This window comes from Lissotriton vulgaris, chromosome 1_1 (genome assembly GCF_964263255.1).
Source record: "Lissotriton vulgaris chromosome 1_1, aLisVul1.2, whole genome shotgun sequence".
Taxonomy (NCBI): domain Eukaryota; kingdom Metazoa; phylum Chordata; class Amphibia; order Caudata; family Salamandridae; genus Lissotriton; species Lissotriton vulgaris.
Genome location: NC_141685.1, coordinates 2,006,380,496 through 2,006,398,086, shown reverse-complemented (window position 1 = coordinate 2,006,398,086; position 17,591 = coordinate 2,006,380,496). Strand labels below are relative to the sequence as shown.

At 43.5% G+C, this 17,591-nt stretch overlaps 1 protein-coding gene across 1 annotated transcript in view; it reads left to right on the top strand.

Moving 5' to 3' along the window:
- LOC147751530 (GLIPR1-like protein 1) overlaps nt 1–16,721 on the top strand; it is a 919,403-nt gene extending 902,682 nt beyond the window's left edge. Inside the window, exons 4-5 of the mRNA XM_086938645.1 lie at nt 16,268–16,294; nt 16,387–16,721. Of these exons, the coding sequence (XP_086794771.1) occupies nt 16,268–16,294; nt 16,387–16,520 (161 nt within the window). The 3' untranslated portion in view covers nt 16,521–16,721. The remainder of the gene's footprint in view (nt 1–16,267; nt 16,295–16,386) is intronic.
- The last annotated feature ends 870 nt before the right edge of the window (nt 16,722–17,591 follow it).

Below are 17,591 nucleotides of genomic sequence, written 5' to 3'. Positions count from 1 at the left end.
GCGCACCGGGAAAACAGCTTGGATGTTACCGCACGGAAATTTACGGTGAGAATGGGTGGCAAAGAAACCGCAATGTTGTTACGCGGTAGAAAACGAGTTTCTTTTTTTCTTTTCGTTAAAACGAGCAGAGTAGTGGCGGCGGAGAACGGAAACGGCGCTAGGACCCAAGGGGAAATGGTAAACCTGAATGCATGCCGGGAGGACGAGGCGGGGCTGTTGCAAGTTAGGAGAGACGACGGTCTGGAAATGGCCCCGGGAGCAGCAGCCGAGGAGTTGGTGATGGGTGTGACGGGTGTTTCATCAAAGCTGACAAAGAAGATAAGTTTGAAATCAGGGACTGTGGTTTGGAGCTCGGGGTGGGTTAATTGGAAGTGGGAAGCGTGGCAGTGCACAAAAGGTGCGTTTTTACACCATTACAGAGGTCCTGTGTGCTGGGGGCACTTTTCGGCTTCTAGATACTTAACCCCAGTCAAAGGAAGTGTTCGTATGGAGGCAGCCTTGCCTACAGGAGCACCAGTTTTGTTTTGTCAGAGTCAAGCAAGCTCTGATATCTTGACACCAGTAGAGACAAACTCGGCAACAGGGGTTTCAGAGACTGGAGAGAAAGAACGGACCGGTAGTACGCAAACTAAAAGTAGAGGAGAGGTGATAAAAAATAGATACCAGCAGAGATCAAAGCAAGGATTAAAGCAGCAGGGGAAATTGGACTTAGCTGAATTGGGTGAGAAGGTGAGACCCTTCACCACTTACACCACACAAAAGTAAGAGGAAGTGGTGTACTAAGAAGAGTGTCAGTAGTAAACTCCCTCAGCAGATCTCAACACAAAAAATACCCCCTCTCTTAAAAGCTATTTTAAAGTGATTGAAGAAAATGAATTCCGTAAAAGAGGGGGTAAATGTAGAAGAGCACCGGCAGTCTACCCAGATTACTCAGATCCCCTCGCTATTTGCTCTGGCCTTGAAAAACAGGTACTCCCCTATTGCGGAAATACAAGCCGAGGAGGTGTTGGAAGATCCAGAGAGTCCAGTTAACCTAGATAAAGACACTCTGATGAGTGCCAGTAATAGCCTGACTGAAAACTCTCTAACCCATCAAGACTCTACGACCACACAGATATCAGAAGGCGCAGTGTGTAACCACCCGGATACCACTAACACCCCTATTACCTTAACGTCTCAAACCCATGCTAGATCTGAAAAGGATGCTGCTCAGTTTTCCACTTCCCCCCAGGAGCTTGATAAGATTGGGCTTCTATTTCATTCATTGAGGGGTGACTTGCTTGAAAAGTTTGAAATCTCCGAGGCAAATCAAAAAAGATAGCATGATAGGTTTGATCTTTTGGAAACCAAATTGGAAGGGATAAAGGCCCGGACGGCTACACTGGAAAAGAAGGTCTCTACCCTCTCAGTCACTACGGCAGAGAACTCGGAGGGCCTCTGTGCCTTAAAAAAGCAAAATAGGGCTCTAATGATGGACATGGAATGGTTGGAGACTCACTCACAATGGAATAATCTTCGCATACTGAAGATATCAGAGGGAGAAGAGGTAGGAGATATTAAAGCCTTTGTCTGCAGACTCCTTAGAGAGGGTGTTTTGAAAGATTGCCTAGATATAGATCTAGAAGCAGAAATACAGAGAGTACATAGAGACCTTTTTAGACTACACCCAGATCGTAAGGGACCCAGGAAAATTCTGGTTTATTTCCAGACCTACAATGTTAGGAGTTGATAATTAGTAGAGCCTTAGCGAGCGCCTCCCTCCATTATCGGGCCAATCCATACCAAATTAGGTCTGACATAGGAGGAAGAACGGCTCAGAGACAATGGGAACTAGGTTCAAGAATGCCTAAACTTAGATTAGTGGGAGCGAGAGTACAGATGAAGTTTCCAGCCATGCTTAAAGTCATGTGGAATAATAAAATGTATACCTGTAATCAGCCAGAAGAAGTAGACAAACTGTTAAGGAACATGAGGGAGTAGTTTAGTTGGAAATATCTAGCTCTCAGTACTGGTCATACTTAAACCTAACTTTCACTAGCATTTATTGCTTATATGAACAAATGAACATAGTAGTCAGAGATAAAGATCAATTCTCTTTGAGTAAAAAAAGAAAAAAAAGGGGGGGGGGTTTGCACATCACACTTAAGGAAAACATTTTTTTTTTAAAAACCCTTATAAATACACCAATTCACACCGATAATAGGTGATAAGGGCAAAGGATAGGATAGATAGGGTGCTGAAAGACGGAGAGTTTCACAGGGGCGAGACAACACCCAAGATGAAGGGAGGGTTCCTCAGGGGAGGGAGTGGGCGGGGGGGAGGGAAGGCAGAAAAAGAATAAAAAGTCCTCATTTGACCACAGAAATACAAGTATACACATACACAAACAAATACAAACATACACATACAGATACTCAAATGATGCATTTATCCTGGAGAGTAGTTAGGAGGGTAACATTAGGTTATGGCGGTAAACTCATATACAAGTAGTAAGATAATTTCCTGGAATCTTAATGGAATAGGAAGCTTCAGGAAACAACAGAGGGTTTGTGATTTTTTAAAGAACCTAGAGGCTAGCATATATTTATTGCAGGAGACCCATCTTGAGGCAAAAGAGTGTAAGAAGGTCTTTGAGAAAAGGCGTTGGATACAGGACGTTTTATGCTGCAGGCAAAAAGGAATCTCTAGGGGAGTGGCAATAATCACCAGGGCAAACAAGGGAATTAGTGTACAGAGTTTGGATACTGACCAGTCATGGTGGTGGTTGGTAGCGGAGCTCCTGATCGCTAGTTCACTGTACACATTTGCAGTGTTTTATGGCCCAAACGAGGATAATGAAACCTTTCTTCGCAATCTTGAGGGGGTTTTAATCTCGAGCAAAGCACCTCTTATTCTTGGGGGGGACTTTAATCTCATTTTAGATAGTCAGCTAGATCGTTCCTCTAGAGCAAAATATGTTTCGCCCAAAAGGTCTATTTTAGTTCTTAAGAACATAATAAAGAATTCAACTTGCTGGACGCCTGGAGAACTAAGAATGGTAACTTAAGAAAATACTCTTTTTACAGTAAAAAGTACAAACAATTCTCAAGAATTGATTTATTCCTGGTAGACCACTCCTTCGAGTCCGTTTCGACCTCAGTTACTCATATCCCAGTGGGCCTTTCAGATCACTCAGTGGTACAACTAAGCATTAATTTCAAGAATATTGTCTCTGAACGTAGATGGACCCTAGATAGAACTATTCTACTAGATGACAATATTGAAGTTAAAATTAAGAGTAGCATAACGGAGTATTTTATATTCAATGTGGGTTCGGCTACAGAACAAACTGTCTGGGAGTCATTCAAGGCCTTTCTTAGAGGCTTTTTGGGACATCAGATGAGACAAAAAAGAAAAGAGATAAAAGATAGAGAAACTAAAGATTTGGACTCTATTAAGAAGAAAGAGCAGGAACTTCAGCGGGCAGCTCTAGAGGAAAGAGAGAAGATCCCAGAACTAGAAAAGGAACTTCTAAAGCTGCAGCTGAGTCTCGAAGCCAAAGCAGATAAGCGGATCCACGACAGATGGGAGACCAGTAAACTAAAAAACTTCGAATATGGGGAGAAGTGTGGGGCACTTCTAGTGTGGAAGGCCAGATCAGACAGGACCAGGAATAACATTAATACCCTGAGCAGGAATAAGGCCCCAGGCCCAGACGGCCTAACAACGGAGATCTATAAAGATAATGAGGAATAGATTCTTCTATACCTGTTGTCTCTCTTTAACAACATATACCAGCAAGGAGGGGGTATCCCACCCTCATGGTTAGAGGCCACTATTACTCTAATAGCTAAACCTAATAAAGACCCCATAAAAATAGAGTCTTATAGACCTCTCTCCCTTCTGAATTCCGACCTTAAAATATTCTCGGGGATTCTGGCTGAGAGACTATCTAAAGTTATTAAAACTATTATCCATCCTGATCAAAGGGGGCTTGTCCCAGGTCGACAATTAAATGAGTTGACTTTTCAGGTCATCGGACCAATTGATTTTGCGGAAGAAAAGGGACTGCCACTGGCCATCGTGGCAATAGATGCCGCAAAGGCCTTTGATCAGGTCAATTGGATGTTCCTTTGGGACACCCTGACCAGGTTTGGCTTCCCACCACCCTTTATTCAGGCTGTTAAAAGACTATATGGGAACCCACGGACAAAAGTCTTAATTAATGGTTGCCTGACGGGCTGGTTTGCGATATCAAGAGGGACGAGACAGGGTTGTCCCCTGTCTCCTCTCCTTTTCGATCTGTACATCGAGCCTTTTGTTACAATGTTAAGATTAGATCCAACAATCATTCCTTTTAAAATGGGTGGGCTGGAGTTGAAGACCGCATTAAAGGCTGATGACTTGTTGTTGTACACTATCAATCCACTAGAGGCCATTCCGAAGCGTCAATAAGAGCAAAACAGACATAATGAGTTGGAATAGTCCTGTCCCTATACCAGGCGTGAAAACGAAGATCATGTATCTAGGTATCTATATTACGCAAAAACTGATGGATATACCCAAAAGAAGCTGTTAAAGATATAACTAAACTTTTACAAAGATGGGCCGGTTTACCTCTTAGTATATACGGTAGAGTTAATTTAATTAAAATGGTAGTACTGCCTAAAGTGACTTTCCTATTTAACAGTATTCCACTGACATTTCAAAATAAAGACATCTCCAGCCTTCAGGGTAAGATAGGCTCATTTATTTGGGCCACCAAGTCACCAAGAATTGCTTGGAGGAAGTTGAGAAGGGGGTTAAAAATAGGTGGCCTGGCCCTCCCCGATTTACTTTTCTACTGTTATGCGTTTCAGCTAAAAAATATCAGACTCCTGGCTAATAAGTTGGATTCACCTTCACATGGCCTTCACAGTTCAGCGAGGGGTTATTCGTATTCAGAATAGAATGGCGCACAACATGTAGTGGTTGAGTGGTCACAAGAAAGTAGTTTTGGTTGGTGCTGCTTGTACAGAGAGAACCCTAAAACTCTGCAAACAAAGGGTGTAGAACTACCCTTGTGTAAAGTACAACAGCCAGTCAAGCGCACACAACAGTTGTAAGGGGATAGTTGATTATAGTAAAGCGTTCAAGGATAAGATCAAACACGATGTTCTTTCCGTCTTAGTTTTTTAATTAGTGAATGGTTGGGCCTCCTGTCCAGGAGAGACCAACGACAATAGAGAAACCAGCCGACACGTGTTTCGTCAATAAGGGCAGTTAACCCAGTGACTCTTCAGAGCTGTTGGGGAGTAAACAATCGTAGTATCGGGGGACCGGTGATACTTCAAACCCGGTCCTGGTCGGGTTTTGGTGGGAGGTTAGTATGTCCGCACCAGAGGTAGAAGAATGAGTAATGATAGGCTTGTATTAATCCAAAAGGCGGGTAATGCCTTTAGTAAGGATCACGAGCAGCTCGTTGTGCCGGGTGATCAGGAGAAGAGGTATTGCCGGATACGGGTTAAAAATAGGTGGCCTGGCCCTCCCCGATTTACTTTTCTACTGGTATGCGTTTCAGCTAAAAAATATCAGACTCCTGGCTAATAAGTTGGATTCATCTTCACATGGTCGTTTGTTCCAAGCAATGCTATCTGACCTTCCTAAGGGTCTTAAATTTTTTTTGTTTAAATTCGGTGCCCAAAAATTTTACAAAAAAGTCCGCTTAAAAATCCTACTTACAGCTCTTAAACTGTGGCAAGCAGTTTGTAAAATCTGGAAAATTCCCTACTACAACTCCCTGGCACCAATCTGGGACTCCCCCGGAACACCGGAATGCCTATTAGATCGCCTTTCTTCCCCCATGAGAGAGGCAGGCTTTGTACGATGGGGAGACTTACAGGTCAATCTAGATCTCCTAGGCTGGACATCCTTATCTAATATGACAGGAAGATCCCTCACAAGGTTTAAATATTATCAATTATCATCTTGGTGGGGAAGTCAAAATTGGGCGTCAGAAGCAGAGGGAAGTGAATTCTTAGAATTAGCCAGTAGACAAGAAGGATGGAAGGGTGAGGTTTCTTCATGGTATATTTTGTTAATAGGGGCAAAAGACAGACAGGAGGAAGAAATCTCGAAACTTTGGGGGGGAGTTATTGGTAGATGGCACGGAAAAGCAACTGGAGGTTTGGATAGATTCATTCATAATATCTCAATAAACAATACAACCTGCCACAGTTAGAAGGAACCATCTTTACACTGCACTCATGGTTTACTGGACTCCCTCAAAATGGACAAAAAAATCTGGAGAATCATATTTTTGTCCTAGATGTAAGCTTTTAGCGGCAGATGACTTACACATTTTTGCAGACTGTCCAGAAATTAAAAACTATTGGCAACAGGTTTGCACTTTCTTAGAGGAGGTACTGTCAAGATCAGTTATTTGCAGTCCTAGACTGATTCTTTTGGGTTTACCAGAGGATTACGATATTAGAGGCAGTATAACTCAGTTTATATTTTACGTGATTGTCATCGCTAGGAGGGAGGTCTGCAGTGAATGGAAATCTCCAACCCCCCCCAAGGTTTGCAGACTGCCTAAAAAACATCATGGCTATAAGTAAAACAGATCTGTTGTGTAGGGGAGAGGGTGCGGCGAAGATCTGGGCTCCGTTGATAAAATGGTCGGACAGTTAGAGAATAAAAAGTCCAATGATTATGCCAGGGGTTTGTGGTCTGGTCCTCCCTGGTACAAGGTACATCTACATCGAATAGGAGAGTTGGACTAGTAGACAGCCTACCTCTGGGAGATCTTTTAACTGCTTAGCATAAAACTCCAGGGCGCACAGAAAGGTTTTGTGTCGGCAGATTTGAGAGTTCCCATCTAGAGTCATACCATCTGGTGGCATATATGAGGACAAAGAAAAAAAACAATAAAAAAGGTATACTACTCCCCCTTGAAGTTATATAAATATGGCCTGAGAGAAACTGCAAACTGTGTGAATTGTGGTGCTGCGAATGCAGATTATTATCCCGTTGCATGGCTGTGTGGTGGCGTGTTTGCCTTTTGGTCTGAAGTGGCTCACATTCTGACGGACGTGGTGTCAGAGCCGATAAGTTGTACGCCTGAACTGTGCCTCCTTGGTTATGTTAAATGCCTGAATCCAGCTAGCAGACGTATTGTTGCGATCTCCACCCTGTTCCCAAAGAGGGCGGTGGCGCAGCGATGGGGATCGAGGTCTGCCTCTACTATAAAGCAGTGGCTTCGTGATCTGGTCTATTGTAGAGATCAATGGAGGTGTATGAGGAGGCGTTACCAGAGTCTTCACGCCCTAAAGACTTTTGGGCCCCTATCACATACTATCTGAAGTCTCACCCTAACATATTCTAAATGTGCTGTTCTATGTGCTGGAGTTTTTCTGATTGAACTGCGACATCCCGGAATCTGAAGGATTCGTACTGTTACTTCGACTAGTTTCCTGGCCATCAGGCAGGTGCCTGAGGGATTGTTCTTACAGGTTGTTATTTCTATGACGTGCACACATGTATTATTGTATTACGGAAGAGTGGCAATAATATATATCTGTTGCCTGGGAGGGGGTTGGGGGTGGCGGGAGTTTGTGGGTTGCCCGTGCTTGATTAGTCATGTACAGTTTTACATTCTTGAATGTATGCTTTGTCTTGAAAGTACTCAATAAAAAATAAAAAAAATCATGTACCAGGCTGCATTCGGAAAGTGATCACCATACTGCACAAAGGATGCACATGACTCAACACTTCTCACCATATTCAATTGGCAGTAGCTCTCTATAACCAAATTGCCCCACTCTGCTCCCCCAGTACCCCTTCCCAATCTCAACCAATACAAAAATTCACTTCAAACTAGGGGCCAGATGTACGACACAATTTTGCATGCGCAAACGGGTTTGTCACCCATTTGCACATGCAAAATGTGAAAGGGCTATGTACAATTCCTAAATAGCGACTTGCAATTTTGGAATTGCTAGTCGCTATTAGGAAGGGCCGTTCCCTTACTAATAGCGACCGCAACCCCATGTATTAGTTTTTTGCGACAAAACACTAGCACATTACCACCCTATTCAAGAGGGTGGTAATGAGGTCGCAATTTGGAAAGGGGCCCCATGGGACCACTTCCACTTTGTAACTGTCTCTAAAAATATTTTTTTAAGGGCAGGCAGTGGTCCCAGGGACCACTACCTGCTCTTAAAAAATTAAACAAAAAGGTTTTTTTTTTTTTTTTAATGCATCCCGTTTTCCTTTAAGGAAAACTGGCTGCATTTTTTTTAAATTGCTTTATTTAAAAGCAGTACCAGGCATGGTGGTCTGCTGAGCCAAGCAGGTCACCATCCCAGGGAGGGCCTGTCATTCCCAATGGGCGCGCAAATTACGAGAGGCTCAATAATATTCATGAGCCACGCAATTTGAGACTGCATTGGGAATCGCAAACAGTGTGAAACACACTGTTGTACATGCCAAAGAGCGCCTCGCAAATTTCGAGTTGCAAATGATTCACGATTTGCGAGGCGCTATTTTGCAGGTCATACATCCGGCCCTAGGTGAGCAAATATGCCATAAAGAGCACAGAGGAAACTACATTTAACACATTTAGCTTAGATGATATCAATGTTATTTGTGGCGGGCTAATGTGATTTTCTCCCCTGCAATCCAATTCCAGAGTACACAGTTTGTGATCATAGGTGTTGGGAGGGAACAAAATCACATTCCTTCGTGTCTGGTCTATCTCCTTCTGCATCAATGTCTCACCTGGGAGATCTGTGCCCTGAGTTACTAGGTTCCCTACTCTTCTTGAACTATTGTAATACTTTGGGATCAGTGAATATTTTTGCCTCACCTTTGCTGGGTATAACATATTGTATTCAAGCTGGAGTTTGTGCAATTTGTACTCAGCTGGAGAAAATGGGTTACTTGCTTCCTGTACCTGCTGAGTATAGTCTAGGTAGAGAGATAACTCTGTACCTTCTTCTAAGGACCTTAAGATCTTTTGCTTTGCAATATGCAGCATCCCAGTCTCTATAATTCAATAGTCGTGCAGTGATTGGTCGAGGCGATGCCCCCGGGACTGGGCGTGGTGCTAAAGAGCAGTGAGTCCTCTTCACAACCAACAGTTCAGAGAAGGTCTCACGCCCTAATAAATCTTTTTTATTCCACAAAACACTTCATATTGTCTATATTAGTACTTTCTGCCACTCCCACTATTCTTGGGTTATTCCTCCAAGAGTGTGCTTCTAGATCCTCAACTTTTGTATGTAGTGCTATGAGGAGCTTGTCAACCCTTTTCTGGCAGCTGTAGTCATGATTTGTTTGTTCTCTGCCATGTCCAAGCGCTCTGTATGCGTAGGCAGCCTTTTGTCATATATCTCACAATGCTTACCTTGCTTGTGAAGCGATTCCACAGAGACGACAGGAGCCACCGCCCCTGTCCCACCTGACCCCGTGCAGAAAGGAAATATCCGGCAGGGAGTAGATGGACCCAGGGAAGGGAGCCAAAAAGGAAGGGAAGGATGACAGGAGACTTGAGGCTGTAGACTCTTGGTGAGGCAGTGGTCAACAGCTGGGGAGACAAGAGAGACCAGGTTAGAGGGTTCCCGCACCTCCCACGTCCTATTCCCACAATCCAATCATATACAGGAGACCGTATCACAGGGCCACTCACCAAGACTAATGATAACAGAAGAACACCCAACCAGGAAGGGGAATATAACGTGAGTGCTCCTGCACTGAACTGAACCAAGGTTACAGGAGGTTGTTAGTCATTCACAACCTATCCTGTGTTTCTGAGAGTATTTGTCTTTAGGAACTTTTTGCCCCCATGAATAGCGCTCCTGCGCTATGGAAGTTGCCAAAACTCTGGTACCTTGCACTGGTGGGCAAAGTAAATGAGAAAAGCGCCCCTGCGCTATGTGCAAGGAAGTATAAGCGCTTCTGCGCATTGGTAGCAAAGAGTAAGGGGAAGACAGTACCCCCGTGCTTGCCCTAAGCAACTATATGTGCTCCAGCGCGGTTCAAGCTATAACAAAAAAATGCGCTCCTGCGCTGTTCAAGCTATAACAAAAGAATGCACTCCTGCGCGAAACCAAAAAAGTACCTGGAAGTGCAGCGGCGCTAAGATAACCCCGTCTAACAAGCTCCTCAAGTGGTGAAGGAACTGCAGGCTCTGGCTGCACGGGAAAGAAGACCGGAGGGTCATGAACGTTGACGCTAGTCAGCGCGAGTCAAGAGAAAGAGGTAATCCAGATGACGGAACACCCACTGGAATGTCGATGAAGAAGCGTCCTTGGCTCCTTCAAATCAATGCTCGGGTTGCTCGCAAGATGCGAGCCAGGAAGCGAAAAGGATCCAAAGCGCCGACCCGGCAGGAATCGCAGGTCTTAAGCAATTCTCCCGGAAGCGCTGTCGGGCAACAGAAAGCCAAGGAAAGACTAGACCGGGACTCTGCTTCCGCCCGAAAGTGAGGGTCTCGGTCTCCCATATAGGAGTGGCGGAGCCTACCAGGATTGGCAAACGCTGAGACACAACACCTTTCCATCATACGAACCATTCGGAATGGTAAAGCATCGATTTTACCATCTATTTATGTAAGGCTGTGGTGCATCGCTATGAAAACCTGCTTCAGGTCTGCATAGTCTAATGCTCTCGGGTCCGCCCCCTGGTCATTAGATGAGGCAGTCTCCTCATCCCGAGTCCTCAAAGTTGTCCTGGGGTTAAACTAAAGTTTTGAGTGTCTTTTGTCCATCTTACCTATCTTTGCATTTATGTGCTTACACCTCCACTCCCTTCTTCCGTCTTTGTGTAAAATGCAATTTATATGGCGTGGTATATCACTAATAAACTAGCAGCGTGATCTCTCGAAGTTCTTGGGCTCCGAAACCTCACTGAGTCATCATCTCAGGAATTGCACCCCCAGCACAGTGCAGAACTCAGTAAGCCCCAAACAGTGCAGCACCAGTCAAGGCACCCCCATATCCTGCTGCCAGCCACCAGATGAGTCCAGTCCCCTTCAGGAAGGCCGAAGCTTTCACTGCATATGCAGTGGTACTTCTTGTCTGCCAGAGCCCATGCTAACAGGGCATCCAATAATTGTCTCCACTTGCAGAGTGCCTTCTGGAATTTAAACGAGTAGTTCACAGAAGAGCGTTCCGATCCACCACCTCCATCTGTTGAGTATCATTTGTTTTCTTCTTACAGGGTTTATCAGGGTGTCAGCAGCTGGTATCAAACAGACCAATGATCACACATAATGTCTCTGCCACAATACTACCAAGATCCCAAATGTGCCCAGGTGTGTGCTGTTCTGTAACCTACAATGAATAATGGTGTCCACTATGTTGTGCAGCCCCCACTGCATACCAGCATGAAAGAGAGTCTCACTCATCCACCTTTCTTGGTCCAACACGCGGGGGTGCAACAAACCATCCAGTGTTTCCCCCTTGCTGTCCCCAGCTCCTGTAGATCACCGCTAGTGCCTTTCTTACTCTGCTGCAACAGGATGGATACTGCAGGCTGCCCAACACTAGACAAGGCCTCTAGTAGGCTGTGCCGCCACTCTCCTCACTGACGCCCAGCCTGATCACTGGCCTCCGCTCACCTTCAGTCCTGTTTCTGCTGATGGTCAGAGGAGGGGCGATTGGTGTGATGTCCCCAATTCTGCCTCTCTTCCTGTGATGCAGGGAGCAGGAAGAGGCCACAACAAGATGCCTCCGGAGACATGCCGCTATGCTACACCACGCTGCCCTGTCACAGCTTACGTGCCATGCTGCTCCAGCCACCCAAAACTACAATGTGGGGCCGCACTGGGATTTCAGCACTTAGCAGTCACTGGGGGGCAGCTGGCTTCTAAATGCTTCTGGTGTTTGACCGTTTGCTCTGCAGGATTATGGTAGGTGGAGCATGACTGCTGTGCGGCCATTTGCAAGCATGGCAAGCTTTGCCCCTAATGTATTTGTAATTGTTAACTTTATTTTAGTTTAAATATTTACTCCATTAAATTAATTTTGTAAAGATTTATGTTTTAAAACCACATAAAGTAAAACGATTATATTTATTAAATATGCAGTAAAAGTTGCTAACATTTGCATATAATATGAATTGAATTTGTTTAATAAATAAAACGAAATAATTTCCAAAATTAAAATAGGTTAATAAAATATTAAAAAATGTAATACACATTTTTACTTGTGTGCATTCTTTAACATGTAATTACATTCATAATATTGCTAAGAAGTCTAAATAAATGCTTTCATTTTAATATTATTTCCTAAGGTGTCCTTTTTTCCATACCTATATGCATTATATTCTATGTGAGACTTTTGCAGCTCCAGTGTTTGGCCATATGTGGTGCTGTACTTTCTCCATGTCTGAGTTGGACTACGTTTACAATTGTTTGAGCCCTTTTTGACTGTAATGACTGCAGTTTGTGAATAGCAGTGGCCTTATTCTTTTGTGAATGGCTGAGTGTCCCTCCCTGAACTCATTTTTAGCCCTCCCTTAAGCTCTACTTACTCCAACCAAACCCCCTCTGCTTTAGTAATAAGTATTCCCCATTTTCCATCCATCCCACTCTTACTACTAAAATGTATGTCTGCAGAGATCCCCACAACCAGGACCAGACTCGGAACACAAACCTCCCCATATAATTGAGTCGGACCAGCGGCAGAGAGGGGTGGGCATGGGACTGTTGCTTCAGTCCTTGGTCCTCACTTTTCTGGCCCCCTTCCTTAGACCCCCCACCCATTCCTGTTTCCTCGGTTAAAACCCTTGGCTTTAAATTTAATGATCAACTTTCCCTTCACTCCCAAGTTAGTGCGGTTGTTTCCTCAGCCTTTCTTTCCCTCCGGACTATGCGTAAAGTCTCCCGGTTTTTCACCCCTTCTGCCCTTAAACTTATACTTCTGGCAATGGTAACGTCCCACCTGGACTACGGCAATGCCCTTTTTTGGCATGCCGGCGTACCTCGTGCGGCGCCTTCAGTTGGTCCAGAAGCAGGCAGCCCGCCTTGTGTTCAACTTACCCAAATCACATCACGTCACGCCCCTTCTTAAATCTTTACACTGGCTCCCTGTTCAGCAACGTGCTCTTTTCAAGCTGGGCTGCATTATTTTTAATGCTCGGTCCGGCTCTGCCCCTGTCTTTATCAGATCTGCTATTCATGACTACATCCCGACCAGAGAATTGCGCTCATCCACCCAACAGCTTCTCATCGCCCCCCGCTTCAAACGTAAAAAATGGGGAGGATCCAAGTTTTCAACTGTGGCTCCCGCTTTCTGGAATTCTCTCCCGCCTTCCTTGAGGTCTTGTCCCCAGTACTCCCTTTTCCGCAAAGCTCTTAAAACTCTTCTTTTTTCCCAGGCATTTCCCTCTTAAATCGGTCCCAGGCTTCTAGCACTTTTCGTTTTTTGGGTTTGTAGTACTACAAATAGCGCCATGAAACCGCTCGGTGTACGTGCGCTCTAGAAATATTTTTAAACTCTAACTCAAACTGTGTGGGTGGAAAACACTGCAGCTGCTTTTGTTACAGGGGGGCCGATATTGCAGCTATGCTGCAAAACCGGCCCTGGAAACAAAATCGGCCCCCCAGCGGTCCAAATCCAGTCCCCACCCGGTGGGCCAACTGGGATATGCTTGGTGCCTGCTACGGCCCTGCTCCACACATAAAAGATAGGAGAGGCAGATGTGGAGACCTCTGCTCCTGGGTTAGTGAATAACATTTTGCAGACCGTGAGTAGTAGTATTGCACTACTAAACGTACTACAAAATACATTTTGTGACTAGGCCACATTGACTTATCATTTTTGTCTAGTTTTCAATCCCCAATAGGAGATATTCATTTTTTTCTTTCTTATTATACATTTTACACTCTCAATGGACTCCTTTAAGAAGCTCCTACCGGTTTTCGGCATGGTTAAGCAAGAAACAACATGCCAGAAATCCTTGACATACTGCAACAGATTGTAGCACGTCATATGCCAGAGTAGTCTAAACTGTGTTAAAAGCCGCCATAACTTGACAAAATATTTGTTTTTAATTCATTGTGACTGCTATCCATTGGAACGCATTCTTCAAACTTGAAATCACTTTCAAGATTCAGTTATTATTTTTAGCATAACTTTACAAACTAAAAAGCAGCCCATCGGAAAATGTCAAAAATATAAATAAAGACCAAGGGCCAGATGTAGGTGAAATAGATTTACCGATTTTTAATTACCGAATTTTACCGATTCGGTAATTAAAAATCGGTAAATCTATGGGATGGACATGTAGGTATTCCAGATGTGCTGGAATACCGAATCGGATGATTTCGGTATTTACTGATTCGGTAAATACCGAATCGGTAATGCCCATTCATTCCTATAGGCTTTGAAGTGGTAAATACCGATTTTCACAAGGGTGCAGGGGTGTCACTTTGACACCCTCTGGCACCCCCAAAACAGGCTCGGGTGCCATGTGGCAGGCATACATGCCCTGAGGGCAGGTCTGCCTGTCACATGGCATAGGTTTGCATGCACTCATGTGCATGCACACCGGAATCGGTATATTACCATCAAATTGGATTTGATGGTAAAATACCGATTCGGTAAGGCCTCTGGGACTCTGAAGAGTCCCACCTACATCTGGGTGGCTCAGATTCGGTAAATTTACCGTTTTTTTTTTTCCCGAATCGGTAAAATTACTGATTCGGTAATTTTACCGATTCGGTAAAATAATGCCCCCTACATCCCTATCACCTATTTACCGATCGGTAACGGCCGAAAATACCGATTTTTGGCCGTTACCGACCGACCTACATCTGGCCCCAAGTCAGGAAAAAGGTTCTGACTGATAACTGAAAGAGAATTATAAAAAAGTATTTTTTTCATGTTATGACATAAATGATTTACTAACAAAAATATATTGCAATCAACATTGTGGATAACAGGGGACATGATAACTACCTACATCATAGAAACTGCTGGTTTAAGCTCTGATGTCAATATTCCTAAAGAGACAAATCAAAAACTCTGCAAATGCAGGGCCTCATTTGCAAGGCCCCTGCGTCGCCTAAACGCCACTTTGAAATTACTCTAAAGCAGCACACATTGCAGTGCCATATCTACAATGCGACGTAAAGTCACCCTGTGGGGAGGCATGCCATGGGCCTTATGGCGGGTGTTCCCACTCAAAACGCATGGCATTTGACACATTCACAGATTTAGCCCAGGAAAGGCATAGGGGAGGCGCAACAAGGAGAAATAACTGTGGGGCATATTATCAAGGGGGTTTATCTCCGCTTTTTTGGCTTTAAAAGCCAAGAAAGCGGAGATAAAATGATCTCCCTATTACCTAGCTGTCGTTAACACCAGTTAGCGACAGCTAGTAGGAGATAGCGACCATCTTGGGCCCCACTTTGCATGTCGGTGATATTTATCACTAATGACATGCAAAGTAGGCGTGCCAAGATGTTAGCGACTGAAAACAGTTGCTAACATCGCTATCTCCTATTACCAACTTTTGGAGATATTCGCGCTAAGCGCGAATATCTCCAAAAGCTAACACCTGCCCTGAGCAGTTCTTAGCCATGTTATCCAATGGGAGGTGAATAACATGGCTAAGTGCATTAGCTCGGTAATGCATGAATATCGATGGCTTTTCAGCGATATTCATGCATTGCGGCTATTTTTATCGCATTTAAAGGGGAATTTGAAACGATAATGGTGATGTTAAGGACTGCAGGGGAGGTGGCAATTGTACTGAAGGAGTACAGAACAGGGGAGGCTGGATTTAACTGTTAGCGAAAGCGAAGGAAGTCAATGCACATGACAATTAGGAGGAGGGAGCTTTAAACCCATGCCCTCACAAAGAGTGCTGAATACCAAATATTAGGGATCCTCTCTAATATGCAGTGGAAGTATACACTTTATCATATCATTACACTGTGTTCGAATTACTCCTAGCGGAACAAACGCAAGAATAGGGAGGAAAGCCATTCAATTAAAAGGAAATAACTCAGACAGCAAAGCCATCCACTCATGTACAACGAGCTGACCCAAAACAAACACAAATTGGAAACAATAGGTCAGGCTAAAACAGTGGTAAAGCTGTTTGCAGCTGTGCCCTAAAAAGTGTTTTTTTTTAAGCTTAACTTGGGAAGCGGTTATTGCTTTATGAATAATAACGAATCATTGAAACCTTTGTTTAGTACCAAAATGTGTTAACATTTTAATTTGAAGTAAAATATTACATTCCTGTTAGGAGTAAATTAAAATACTCATTGTTCTGTGCTTTGTTTTTACTTTAGCAAACCCAGAACGGGATCAAATCATAGGTATGTTTTACCATTCTTCTTTATGTTTTACTTTTGCAAATAAAACAATGTCTGAGACAGTTTTTGTTTTTTTCTGTTTTATTTTATTTTAGGTTACGGTGGCTGGTCTCCCATCTCGGCTCAATGCACAACGAATTGTCACATTGTCTTAGGTTTTCATCTTGTATTTGTTGTGTTAACGTTTGTTTTAGATATTGTTCTTCAAAAATTTTCAATAAAAGTATAATGCAAACAATATGGTTTAGAATCAATCCTCAGATGTCTTATGAGGACGAATGCTTTCAATACATAAAATTTTTGGTGAATGATCGAGTGAAACCTTTGTAAAAATGTTATAGCAATTGTTAATGTATATAACGCTAGGTTTGATTTAACATAGCTTTCATGTATTGTATGTTGTAAACTCAAATTAAACATGTTTTTCTTTTATGCCTGATTTTTTATTATTATTGTTTTCTTTTTTAACCACTTTATGTAATTAACCGCTCGGATATATTAGTATCCTTTATACAAAATGTGCAGTGACTCAGAAACCCATAGAGGGCAACTCACATCAGTCGTACATGCAATCAAACACTCAAGCCAAGATTATGGCTCATAAAAAATCAAGCACACACACATAGAGGAGATCTCCAAACAAACTTTTTATTGATGGACTCCCTGGTCAGAATAAAAGGTCATTAAAGAACCAGTGGATTGTGGTATGGTGGGTTTTAATGAACCAGCTACCCCTCCAATCTGAAAACTGTAGACATGTTTCAGCCAGCTTATGCAATATCCATGGCTTTCATCATGACTAAGAAACATAGATCCCTAAGACACCATCCCTACCTCCTTTCTTGTGGAGTAGAGCGTAGACACAAATCTGAGTGAAGGCTCAGTTATAGTGGTAGAGTGGGAATCCTGTAAATAAATGAGAAAGTTACATACATCGACATATAAAATAAGGTGCCCTCAGTGATAAAAATATAAACAGGAGTGTAGAAAAGGTGTTTAACCCTCTATATCTAAAGTGCGACTTAATGGGCGCTGTAATTAAGAACCGGCTCCCCCCAGAATGTGAAGGGCCAATCGTCCCATGTGAGCGTTCAAGTGACGCCCTTGAGGTGTATTAAAACAAAGGGTCATCATTACTTAATGTGGCAACACAATCATCCATTCGGCAAATCTTACTGAGTTTCATTAACAACAATGCTTGAACTGGCGGGGGAGCGAGGACAGCTCCCTGTAGTCACATGCTGTAATGATGGTGGATATAAAAATGTAGAGAATTAGTGGGTTACAGTAGTTCATAATC